General features: G+C 33.9%; 1 protein-coding gene across 5 annotated transcripts in view; it reads right to left on the bottom strand.

Moving 5' to 3' along the window:
- nAChRalpha6 (nicotinic acetylcholine receptor alpha6) overlaps window positions 1-14,345 on the bottom strand; it is a 264,238-nt gene that overhangs the window by 73,378 nt on the left and 176,515 nt on the right. For 3 of the 5 annotated variants that reach the window (XM_011068078.2, XM_087405320.1, XM_011068079.2), the window contains exon 9: window positions 10,966-11,052. The exons of the other annotated variants lie outside the window; for them this stretch is intronic. In XM_011068078.2, the coding sequence (XP_011066380.1) occupies window positions 10,966-11,052 (87 nt within the window). The remainder of the gene's footprint in view (window positions 1-10,965; window positions 11,053-14,345) is intronic. 5 annotated transcript variants of the gene reach the window in all.

Below are 14,345 nucleotides of genomic sequence, written 5' to 3'. Positions count from 1 at the left end.
AACTCGTTGATCAAGCTGCAAATGATCGAACGATCTTCTTTGCCGTCGTCTTCGACATGTGACAAGGATTCCACGGAGTGTGGATTACGATACTTACCGGGATGTCTCAGATTCGAGAGAGGATGGCGCTGGGAAGGCGCGCTTCTTAAAGAAATTACCAACACAGGGAAGATGCTTCTCGAGAAAGCTGATGGAGCCTCGCGTCATAAGAAAGCAATAATGAATGCACCCGTAATCAATTGACCGACCGATTGATCGATCGATCGTCATCCTCACAAGAGAACCTAGTGTGTTGTCGATACAAAGTCGTCGCACCTGAGCATTACACGTACGCACCGCCATTACGCGATGCGGTCGGCGAGCAGCCGCTATCAGTAACCATGCGGCCACTAACGCCTACGAAAACGCTTCGAATCTGACCGCAGACCGGATTGCAGAGAGACAATTAGCCGAACCGCCCTGAATCACGAGACAGGACGTGAACGAGCGATTTGCGATCCTCTAAATTACAAGACGAGACAGCAACAGCATAGGATTCGAAGAGGGATCTTGTAACCAAACTCCCAACTAACCCAAATTGTGCAGTATCGATAAGAACTTGTTGTATAATGCTCTCTAATCTGAGATTTTCGTGCGACTGTCACTCTCCTATCTCGTGCTACGCGTCAAGACGACTTCTATCCTCTGGCTTGGCATTAATTTAATCGCGCTCTCGCGCAGGGATGAACGCGCATATTTGCAAAGTCGATCCCCTGGTAGAAACGTCGTCTAGGAAAGCGCGGAGTAAGCCAAACGAGCGAAATGGAGTTCGCCTGCCTGCGCGATTTTCCACGTTTATCTATATTCGTACAGGCACGAGGGAATCGATTATTCTGCGTCTGATAGCTTCTTCGGGAGAGAGAGAAGTAGACCCCGCCTCTGTTCCATCCTGAGTACTTCGAAGTATGGGACTATGAAGGCATGATTGTCATAACGGAATAACTAACGAAGCGAATCTGAGAGCAAATAATGAGACAACATGTCGATGATCGAATTAGAATATCAAACAATATAAGCTTAGTAGAAAATCGATTAATAACCCTCGAGAAGTCAAGTGTGTTCGTAATTTTGAGACTTAATTTGTAGCTAGTGTGATATTTCCATAGCGTCATTTTCGAATACAAAGCTATTTCAAATTGTTTAAAAAATGGTAATATTCATAGTTCAGAATTTTAAAGAATTTTATTTACAATAGAATTTAATTTAAAGCTAAATCATGTTGGGTAACAAGATGGAATGTTGTCTGATTGCCAATGATATAAAAGTTCATGAATTTTATATTTCATTGAATTCATAGCATTGACTGCTATGGCGATAAAATTTCTGTTAATATTTTCGACAGCATTGTCAGGGGATTTGTTGAGAATATCGCTTTACAGTTGCATTGAATTTACATTAGTCGAGTTCACTCGATAATGTACTGCTAGATAATGCGTTCTGGGCGGCCAGCATAAGACCTGAGCTTTTAGAATTAGGATGCGCATTGATATTATACTGGTCATTTTTGCGTTGTTCGATAATCGATATCCATTAATGAAGTTTACTAAATCCATGAAGGAAGAGTTAACATTTCAAACAAAGTAAAATATATTCATATTGCGAACGTACAAAATATACTTCCATGTTAACGTTACTAATAATAACCATTAATTAAAAAATACAACGAGATTTATTCATTAATATGTACTCACAATTTGACTTTCCACCTTCGTCGATTTTAAACTTATTATTAGACTAGTATACAGATACAAACGAAGAAATGCCTCAATGAAATTCAGTAAGCAACTATAAATAAAACTTAGATTGATAAGAATAAATCAGATAAGAGAAAAATCCTACTTTCGATCAAAACGGATACTTAATATACACGTCTCTTTGAAAAATTCTCTCACTTACTGGTTCCTGCGAAAAATATTTCCACACGCTCGGTGATCAAAAAGGTAAAACATTTATTTCGGAAATTCGGGAATATCAGGTTCAAATCTTGGCTGAGGTGATGGTTTCGTAATCAATTCTTTACATTTTAAAATTGACGATCAATGTAATTTGTAATGTCACTTCCATCTTCAGTTATAAGTGCGTTTCAAGTCCAATAAATCAAATCAGCGCGTAATTTATAGAACTAAAAAAAAATGTATTTATAAACTTGTATATATAAATATTATTAAGCATCGAGATTAGCTTCGATCAAAAATGAAATTCGCGTTGTCTTATTTAATAAATTTATTTATTAAATTTAATATACCAATTTTTTTTTATAGCAAATAATATATGTTTGTCTGTTATTATTTTAATTATTGAATCTTAATACAATTTTCAAGACAAGAGTAATCCCATTTTATTAACTATAATAACAATGATAATTCTGCAAAGAGATATTCGTAATAACTATCCGTGTAGGATGATTTCCTCAAAAATGTTTTATTCCTGACAGAAACCTGACGGTTTCTCGGTCGACTATTGCCTACATCGATCAACGTGAGGCTCATACGTACAGCGACATATCCGATATTTTGGAAACTTTTGATATCATCCGTTTTTGCGAACCTCGAACCTCGAGATGCAATATCGTTGGTTTCAGATACGTGTGATGGAAATTGAAATTTGCATTGCTCGCTACTCTCCTTCTTCGGAATCGCGGCGAATAAATGGAACGCCCGCACGATTCGCACAATACGGATAATGCTGAGTTAACGAAGATACATGAGTCATAAAATCGCACCGCTGCAAACGCACGAAACGGCGACAAAAGTTTCCTACTTTCCTACATTAAAATCGCTCGGCAATAATATTCTAATTAGAAAGTTTCTCAACAGCCGCTAAATGAACTATTAATGACGCGAAATATCGGTATATCGATGCTATATCATAGTCTGCAATTGTTATATGCGCGGTTGCCGTAAAGTTTTAATTAAACGTTTCGTATTTTAACGCGAAGTGCGCGCCATGGAATATACTTATAACTCACCCGAAAAGCTAGACATACAGTTTCATTTGAAAAAGTCCCAGCGGTGAGAAACTTCATAATTTAGAGTGAAGGATAATGATTTGCCAGCTACAGAAGTTCAAAGGATTTAACGTTACATATATCGTGATATGAAGGCCATTAATAAAAAGCAAAAAGGAAAATATTAATAAAAAAAAAACATCTCTCAACAGACAAGAAATAAAAAGATATAAGTTATCTATGTAAAACATTAATCCTTTTTTAGAATCATTCAATTCGAATGTATTTTTTTTGTGTAAAATGCTTTTTTTTTATACTTTCCTGTACAAATCACACGTCAATGTATTAGACTTTAATTTTATTTTAATAATTTATTTAAATTCTTCAACGAATTAAAAATTTTTTTTTGAATTCTAATGATGAAAGCATTAAAATTAAAGCTCAAATTTTTCAGGACACTATATGTGCTCAACGCGACGAACAAAAGTACTCTTTTTGAATGCACAGGCATTCTTTCGTTTCGAGACACGTTTGTTTGTCATGCATCGTATATATTTCCTTCAAATCCAGCATGGATAGAAACAATTATGCGGCAGCACGTGAGCGATTTCGAGGCACCGTGGTGTTGAAAATTGCAACGATCTTAAAAATGCATCGCCTTGTTCGACGGCGTGAAGAACGTTAAAACTTGGTCTGCGAGATAAACGTAACTTATGATGGGTATGTGCTATCACGCGGACGCGATATCGGCACATCAGAAGACGATGGGATATACAGCAGCCATAATATATAGTAATACAGTAGCTGTCCTCGCACAATCGCCTTCGACGTAGCTGACGGGGCCTCTTTCCACTCGGCTGTTCGGCGTGGCAGCCGTTGCATAAATTTGCATGGTGCACGGCAATGATCGGTCTCGAGGTTTACAAAGCGGACTTGGGTTCGTCGACCGCATCAGCTTTCCGTCTCACGCTATTTTCTTGTCACCGTTATGGATTATCCTGTCGATTTAAACCGCGGCTCGCGTACTTCTCCGGGCACGAGATTGGAATTACAAAGCTGTCGCCTACGATTTTTCGGATCGATTTGAACAACAGCTTAATTCGGTTAATGTAAAGAATAAGTTACTAAAGGACCGCACAAAACCCCAGGTTTTTGGATCTCGGTGAATTAAAGTTTTAGGCTTAAATTATAGTATGTTAGGCTTAAGTTACAATATGTTTTAGTTTTTGATTAAAAGTTGATTAAAAGTTTTCTTAGGCAAAGCTATTATAAAGGGACGGATTTTGCTGTAGCACCGTTTGAAAGTTGTTATTTCAGGTCTAATTGAATTAAAAGGTATCTTTAGCTCTACACTATTCATTTCTTAATACTTTAATACTTTTATGCACAGAGAATAATGAGATGAATCAACTGATGTAGATGTAAAGAAACAGATAGTTGTTAAAAAAAAAATATCTGGTTTGCAAGTATTGCAAAATTGTATAATTTTTTTGAAAATCAACTATGTATTTTCCTTACATCAATTAATTCATCTCATTATTCTGTGTATAAAAGTATTAAGATAGTTATAAAAAAATAAATAGTTTAAAAAAGAGAGAAAAAGAAAAAACTTTAATTTGATTAAATTCAAAATAACAGTATTCAAATTACGCTACAGCAAAATCTGTCCATTTTTTATGAGTTTGTTTAAGAAAATTTTTAATCGATGAATTAAAAACTATACTATAATTGAAGCTAATTTCACTTAAGCCTGAAAACCCGTAATTTTATTACGGGGGTTTTTTTTTTAGAGTTATCCTATAAACGAAATCGATTAAATCCAACACAATCAGAGAAAATTTTCACATAAAGTAACTATTTATTGCTCATTTATACATGAGATAGCTCCATTACGATTAAAATTGGACGGCACTAACGAAATTTGTTTTAAGATACAATTAAATTACATATCAAATGCGATTATAAAACTATATGTAATTTTCAAATTAAATATATTCCAAAGAATTAAGATTTGATATGAAATAAAAGAATGAACAAAATTGATATAACGTTGGAATATAACTAATAACGTTATAAGCATTAAATGTGCATTCAGAAGTCACAATATGAGTAAAATTAGAAGTGCATTTCAAAGTTTACTATATTAATTTATATTAAAGAAATATCTTTGACATTAACATCTCTTGATCGTTTATATTAAGACACGAAAAAAAAAATGAAATTTGTGGAATAAAGAATTATCTGAAGAAAAATCATAAAAATGGAGGCACAATAATTCAACGTCACTTATGTAAAATATACAATTTCTCGGATCGTTACCATTGAAACATCGTTTTGCGGCTTACTTGTGACACGGATGTTGTATTGAATTCCACTGGTCTTTGAGCGTTTAATGAAATTCGCGAACTATGCTTATACGATCGCATACATGACGATTAATAACGAAGCGTGATAGCTAATTTCGATAACACATTATATTCTGATTTTCGATAATCAGAATTACATGAGGCATTTCATGAAAATTAGAAATGTTTTATTTTACTTTATACCCTTGTTCATGTATTTTGTCCTCTTCACGCTTGAACGATTTGTAAAAATGTCGTTTTACAGCGAATATATATCGGTGTTTCAGTTTACTTCCTATGTGTACTGCGAATTTTCGTCGTTTCAATTGGCGCTGCATTTCATCCACGATGTCGAACACAGACGTGTGCGGAAGCATATTTGAGAGACAACTGTGCGATTTTACCAAAAAAATCCGGACACGAGACGCTATTCGATCGTCAGCTATGAGCGGCTGGACGTCATATTTCGCGACCGGTGAGCATTAATCGCGCGGGACAGCCGCCATAAAGAGAGCCACAGAGTTATTCATCTGTCCATTTTGGAGCGGTTACAGAACGCCTCTCACATAGCACGGACGAGCGATTTTAAATGATGAAATCATCTACTCGATAGAGAATGATTGCGATTATTCGAGACATTATCTTGATTTATTTCTTGATTAATTAACTATGGGAAACTCCATCGTTCGTTATAGAGGATAAGGATGAAGTAGGAGAAACTCTTCATGAAACAATATTTGATGACTCATGTTAAATGAAAGATTTGCACAAATAAAGATATGATAAAAAATAAAAAAGTCTAGTTGCATTAATTGGAATGTTGGTTGAAAATGAACAAATTAGAATTTTCCGGTTGAATATATTATTATATATAATTGAGATAACCAGAATTTTGATTAATATGATCAAAATCGTCCAGTTCGTCCATTTTCAACAAGAAATTTTTCTCAATAATTGAGGTTTAATAGGAAATGCATCGTATTTTCCTATAAAATCGAAATGTTTTAATTATCTATACTGTTAAATACTTTAAATTTCAAGAATAATTTTCTAGATAATAAATGATGAATACGACTAAGAGTGGAAAGTCAAAGTGACCATAACATTACTAACGTTGATAGCAATCTTGCATCTTTTACATCTCGATTATACAATTCGAGCTGTCAGGAGCAAGCACGTAATTAGCAGCCCATGCTGCCAAGTGTCTTGTGTTAAATTAGCGATTTCATTCAAGCATCTCCGGTCACAACTTGCGGAAGCAGCTGACAACTTCCTGCTTTCCTATGCTGGAAGGAAGGAAGCAATGGTTTCCACGAGTATGACAAGAAAGGACGATCAATTGATGAATTTCTAATTACGATGATAGCGCAAATATTTTTACTGGATATGCCAGAGTATCACCTGTTGCCAGTTCATCAAACTTGTAGATTGCTCGCTGAAGTCGTGTTTTTTTTATATGCAAGATTGTAATAGAAGCGACGTAGAAAGCCATTAAGTAAAGAACATAAAATATACACGTATATATGAGAATCATTAAATTCTTAAATCCATTAAACAAATCTCATCCGTTCTCGATGCCTATCAAAAATAATAGCAATTAAAATCGATACTTCACTCTTTTCACTAAAGACCCTTCCAAATCTTGCTCGATGCAAAGCGAGATAGCTAACGAATTGGCTATGTGAGATTAAAGCGTTCATCGAACGTTCATTAGAAGCTAATTTCCTCGCATCCAGATATCACTAATTAAAAAATATGGTAGAAATAGATTCAATGATCTTGACTTTTAGCAAATCATTAATGAGCTCACTTTTTCTCACTTTCTCTCTCTCTCTCTCTCTCTCTCTCTCTCTCTCTCTCTATCTGTCTTTCCTTGCTGTTTTCTTATGACAAATAGAGATTATTGACAACAAGATGTAAATTTCTATGACACTTTTAATTGTTGAAGGAAATGAAACAACAGCAGGATAGTCGAATGGCTCTAAAAAGGGTGAAAAAGGTCATTTCGTGGAAACGAAATAGCATCTAAACGAATTTGCGTCCATTGCCGCTCTCATGAGGATTTGTTTTAAGATGCATCGCACGGCGCATTTATCTTAGCCATGGACTTTAATTAAAATTTCTTTCCCAAAGGAAAGAAAGCACATAATAATAACGCTTCCCCGTGTGTATTACATTGAGTGTACACATGTATAGATGTGTGAGAGGGAATACTCTTTTTTTCCTCTTCTTCTTTCTTCCGTTGAACAATAGAAAGCATCAGCTTCTGAAAATCGATCGATTCTTCTTACATCGCGCCTCATCGCATAGAACGTCTGTTGCAATCTGTTGCTTTAACTCTAATTAGGTTGAAATGCGCTTAATCAAATTTCCTTTTCTGTCACGGCTAGAAATATAATTTAAAAATAGATAAAAATATCAATTAGTATTAAACCAGTTAATTTAATCAAAGCTAAAATTTAAAGTTAAAATAAAAAGGATAAAAGTGTATTACTTGCAATTTATTTTAATATTTTTTAAGTAAACATTATCACTAAAAAATTCGAATTATATTCGCGCTTCATTCCAATTTTATCTATTTGCGATTAGAAACTCAGAGGCGCAATTAAATGCAACAGTGCTTTAATTTAATCTATGCTTTGCATCATATACTAAAAATATGCGTCGCCGTTCAGTAGAAATGAATTTCTAAAAGAGTTAATTCAACGTGATTTCAACGTAATCTCAATGGCTTCCATCGTTCGTATTGCGAATTAATTGTTATTCTTAATATTTTTCTTTTAAACGGAGTTGAACATTTTTATGCTGCGGGATTATCAGGATTATACGTTTCGTTGTTGTTTAAACGCTTTATCACGAGACTTATGCAAGTGTTATGAAAGGCATCATTTTCAAAATTTAAACATTAAATTAAATTTATAGTTTATGACGCTATCTAGCTTACATGTACATCATAGAATATTTTTCGTTAAGTTAACAAACACAATAAAATAACACGACACATTACATCTAATTTAAGATTGTTTAGCGATTTTTTGAGCGGTTAGCACGCTGTTTATTAAAGGAGAATACTAAACAGATTTATATAGGTAGACATTTCTGTGTAAAACACTTAAATGGAAAACATAATACAATAGTACGTATATGTGATTCTACGAAAAAAAATCTTAAAACCTAGAATATTATATAAAAGAAGAAATCGGAAAATGGAATTTACTCTACACGGATGTTGTGTGGAAACAAATCATTCGGGACACGTCAGGAACTAAACGAACTAACTCGGTACTGCAAGGATCAAAGATGTGAGTGCCTTGATGCATTTCATATAAACGTTATTTTATATACTGTAGAACCAAGTATTTTCAAAGATTTTAAGGGACGACTCTTCACACAAATTCAAATCGAAAACTCTATATGACTGTATGTTCAAAAGGATTAGTTTCAAAGGTATAGGGTGTAAAAGTTGAAGGAAAAATTGCTTTTTACCAAAAATTTTGTAAGCTTTAAACTTATATAAAGTTTCATCAAAATAAATCAAGTAGTTTCATAATTGTAGTTTTCATAATTAAAAATAAAATTTTTCAACTTGAATTTGTGTGAGAAATCATATCTTAAAATTGTTTAGACTCACTTAGTATCCACTCTGTATATTCTGTATATTATATATCGTTTGAGTCTCGCTCTAAAGTCTCTTTTAATTGCGCTTATAATTGTAGAAATTAATTTTACGATGATGTGCTACAACGCTCTTGTGACCATAAACTAATTTATCATCTATTTTATTAGCCCTAGTTTCTTCCGTTGACGTTGCAGCGCGAAACATAGTTCGGTTCGTTTGTTCGAATTTTATTTCCGACATTCACATCTTTACTGCTTGCTATTCCGATATAACGGTCACCATCGATGCAAGTATATAATAAAAATAAAATTGTACATAAAAGTTCTAGGGAACCTGTCCCGTGTTGTCGTCCGCGAATGAACGCGCTGGTTGGGAAAGTAATTGTTTAGCGAATAGATCGTTTTCGGCAGCATTTCTGCAAATATATTCGCATTTTATATCACTTCAATTTTACGACGTTTCTGAATGATCTATTTAGGACAATAATTGCGATAATCCAAATATTATACGTAGTCAATCCGCTTATGCTCCGTTTATTGGAGAAGTTTTTCCGATGGGAAAAACGTTCCACATATCTTATAAGTATCGTTCACTCTCTATATTAAATTCTGTTGAGATCGAACGATTCATTTAAAAAATAATTATAACGTTTAAATTTCTCGCTTTGCGACACACTTTTGTTCTTAAATTCCGAGAGGAAAATATGAAAAAAAATATTTTGAGACGTAATTTAAGATGCGATCCTTTTCTCGTGATTTTTCTCGACTTAGTATTATTTTCCTTCTAAGGATTTAAAATTTGAAATCTCGACGAATTTAAACAAGAAATTCAATTGGACGCGCCGGAAATCTGAACAGAGATCGGATGTTCTTCGTATCACTCTCTGACGAGAAAGCGGATCTGTATCACTAAAATGCGATAAACCAGTGGTAGGATTTGGAAGCTTTTAGCGTTGATCCTTCGCGACATTCTCGACACTCTACACTAGTGTAACTTACATGCCCGGCATACACGTTGAAATCGCTGTGACAGGAAGCTATTTTCTTCGAGTGATACCCGTGTGAAGAACAGCGTCCCGTCCCGTCAGAAATAAAACGGAATTGCGACTTATAATTGCGGAATTTCAACAATTTCGCTAGACAAATAATTTCGCGGAGCAACATAATAGGGATTTGATAATTGATAACAACTTTCTACTCGGCTTTAAGAAATTATCTTATCTCACACAGCAATTACGTGAAATTAAGCGTAATCCTGAATCGAGAAGAAATTAGGAACAAAATACTGGATAATAAACCTTGGGAAGCAAGAGAATGGAAGAGAAGCTATCGACTTTCGAGAAACGTATAATCCTGATTCCCATGGCGGTCTTTTATTTCTCTATCACGTTTCTGAGCAGCCGGTGGCAGTGTTGGTGCGATAGGTCGCCCGAACACGCCAGCTCTTTCGAGAAGCAATCGAGTTGCCCTTTTCGGAGTGCCTGATTCGCGAGTTCGCCCTCGAACGTTCATTACCCGAATGATAGAACCGATCCACTTGCCATTCTAGACTACCTTTGTAATCCGTCGTCTTCGTTTTTCCACCTTACTGTTTAGTTACGTCGTCGAGGTTTTCTAGGAATTACGTAAAAAACAGGCGAAGGTACATTTACAGGGCGCGCCGTTATATCATCCAGTGAGCAATTAATTAAAAGTGTGATTGGAATCTTTGTATGATGTTACTTTGCAATTATTAACAATTCACTTATTCCGAATTGAGTACCTTCTTGATAACAAATGGAGGAGTAATTTAATAGACTGTTCATTCTATCTAACATTTATGGTATTAATGATATTTCATCGTTAGTAATGTATATTGTCAATAAGCATAATGGTTAAATAAATACAGCCATCGTCAGATGATATATCGCAGCGCACCCTTTGCGTTTCACGGATATATACACATACGAATGTATATACAGACATTGTAAAAACACGCTTGCCAGATGCGAGTTACCGTTGGTTGACAATAGGTACCTATTAAAGGGACAGCGTCCGAAGTCGTCGGCATGCTTTCTGCCACGAGGTTCAGGAAAACTGTCAGCGACAGCAGAATGGTCACTCCTGAACAGGCGAAAAATTAAACATCAACACTGCGTCGCAACGCGCGGGCTTAACGTGCTACCTTGGATCTCTAGGGTACCTAGATTTTAGATTTTAAAGTTCATTAGGCCGCTGACGCACATACAATCGCTTTCGATTTTTCCGAGCGACACAAGTCAGCTCAAAGCATATCGTGTCCGTGGATCGATTTACAAGTTTCCCTCGCCGAGAGTGAGTTTTCTTGAGTTCGTTGTAAATTCAGACTCGCACTCGCGTATCGTGATTACGATCTGTCTATTGACAACGCTGATTTGCAAATCCAGCTCGAAACTGGAATCTACAGATTTCGTAAAAACCTGTAAAATCTCCATATTTTCAATCACGGAAAAGTACGTAGTTTGAATGTGATGCTGCTAATGTGACGCAAAAGTTTCACATTTACAACTTTTTCAACAACTATTTATCGCATTTTTTGACGCGATGTTGTTTTTTAGTTATTTAAAGGCTAATATACGAGAAATTTATTTTATATATAAATTCCTAAAGGTCGCTAGAAACGTGACGAGAAAACTAATGATTAGAACCTGCTGCATGAAGTGAATGGTTTGTGGATGAACTCGTTGATAATGTGATATTAATGACGTTGAGGTAGTGCAGGGAACGATCCGATAGAATCCGTGCGATAGTAGCGCGAATTATGCGACTCTGCGCAAACATTTGAGAAGACATGTCTGTGAGCTCGCTCGCATGATTAAGTGTGGACGACCACAAACAATCGAATCCTCTATATCCCGTGTAGATTCTACTTCGCCCTCGGCAGGATTTCGAAGGGTAGGATTAGCTCAACAAAGTTCGGAACGTGTAACGGATGCATCGCGCTGTGAGAGGTCGCAACGTTAGGCGACTTTGGTGAATCTGCCTAAGTCGCCTGGCAACTCCATTACTGCGTAACAGCCTTCAAAGTGACCAGCAAAATTCGATTATCTTACTGCTCCTCTCCAAAATTGAGAACTTCTGCAAGCGGTTGACAACCCTCGTCTGCGTGAAACGGACAGGCTAACCGCAAACTGATTGGATTGAAAGAAATTCGAATTGTCATATGAATTCGTCGAGAATTGAATAATTGCATTAATTGCAATCTCTTGCTCTATAATATCAAGAGATACGGGTCATAAACGTAATAAATACAAGTTAAACATAAAAAATACGAGCTGAACATAAAAAAACATATTCAAGTCGAACTCGTGGTAAAAGTTATTTTAGTCTGCCAGGCAAATCGTTAAAATTATGTCTATATAAACTCTCAAAAGCTCCACTTTTTTATTATACTATTTTTCTTTGTTTTATTATATTATAAAAGGTGCGTTCGGGGAGATGGTATTAGCGCTATTTGCGTCATTTTATCCTTGTTTTACGTGTAATAAACGATGAAGATAGAATGACACAAATAGCGCTAATAGTATCTCCCCGAATGCACCTAAGTTTATGTAACAACAAATTGAAAAAGAAAATAGCCAGAAAGAAGCAATTCTAGTTGTAATGTAAAATTTTTTTTTATTAATTAAAATTTAGTTTATTGACACAAAGAATAATATTTTATGTAAAAATATATACAGGGCTTCTTTATGAATGCAGAGTATTCTAGAAATCGTGGTGCAATCAGGAAAAATTCAAGATGAGTCTTGTAAAAGTAAGAAAAATATAGAATACAATCTTTTTTTGTATAGAGTGTCAATATTCGTTAAGTATGCCTGCACTTAATTAACCACAACTTGCTTACTCAATTTGACTCAATTTGACTTCTCGCTATTTCTATGTCAGTCTGGATTTGGTACAGTTTAAAATACATAATAAGTTTCAATAATGTATTTATAATGGCTAATAATATTTTATTAATCGAAAAATTGATGAAAATGTCTATACAAAAAAATTTTATTTTATATTTTGATTATTATATTATTTTTATATGAGAAATCACTTCCTTTCGATTGTATGACAATTTTTAGAACAGCTCATATTCATAAAAGGTTAATTACATTATATATTTTTACTAAATATTTTACGTTTTATAAAAGAGTTAATGTTTAAAAATTTCTTATCACGGTATGATTAGCTTCGAGAAAATTGGCAAAAGGAGATTGAGAGTATTGTCAGATCCTTATTTGTGGAAGTTTGTCGCGCGAACGACTTTCTTAATTACGGTACGCGCGGTATCATAACTGTTGTAAATTAAATCATAAGACAAGGGATTAAAAACCCGATATTATAAACGAATATTAATTGAAAGGTTACTACTCTGTGCAGGAGATGCCATAGGAACAGAAATATAAATGTAAGAAGTAATAATTTGTACTTTTGTGTAATAATAAAATTTTTCAGTAATCACATATTAGTTTAACAAAATATATAATTATTAAATTTAGCGGAAATATAATTAGCGACATATAATTTTTATGATCTTTAAAGATAATTTTTGTTACATAATTCAAATTTTAGGATTATCTCAAAATATAAAAAATGTAGCTGGGAACTATTGAAAAAATAACTTTTCCATTTATAGTTCATACATTAACTGAATCAATTAATTTAATTAATCAATTAATGTGTGTATGCAAAAGAGGAACGTTATTATTTTATTATTATAGAATATTGTTACGTAATACAATTGACGTGTTATAAGTTATTATCTTTGAAACATGCGTCATAACAAAAAAATATTACAAATAAAAGTTGTATGATTTGAAGAGAGATAATAAAGGAAAAATCAATTTGTCATGATTATATTATTTGTTCTTTTACACCGTACAATTTTTGTTCGAAATATTTTTTGTTATAATACATACTTTCAGAAATAACTTTTAACACTTTAATCTCTGAGTCTACACTATTAAATCTTTAGTATCAAATTTAACCTAATTTATGTCACCATTGCTCCTATTCAATATATTGTTATTTTATACTAAAACTATGAATAAATTTAGCATTATATAATGTTAAATTTATCTATCGTTTTAGTATAAAATAATGATATATTGGAATCAGAATAGTGACGACTCAAATTAGATTAAATTTGATTAACACTATAGATTTAACAGCGTGTACAAAATGACAATTTATATTAATTGATATTCAAAGGTACAGTAGACCCGAATATTTTTCAACTATAACGTTGTATAACATTATTTATAACAAATTTTTTACATAATTTTAAGTTACATAATCTTATTTCTCGAATTTTGATCTCCAAAATGAAAAAAAATCGTTGAATTACATTAACTTTAAGTAAAGATATATTATATCTATTAATTTAAAAT

This window comes from Acromyrmex echinatior, chromosome 4 (genome assembly GCF_024713525.1).
Source record: "Acromyrmex echinatior isolate Ae372 chromosome 4, ASM2471352v2, whole genome shotgun sequence".
In the NCBI taxonomy this organism is placed as follows: Eukaryota; Metazoa; Arthropoda; class Insecta; order Hymenoptera; family Formicidae; genus Acromyrmex; species Acromyrmex echinatior.
The sequence above is the reverse complement of the archived record's forward strand: the minus strand, read 5'-3'. Positions and strand labels throughout refer to the sequence as shown.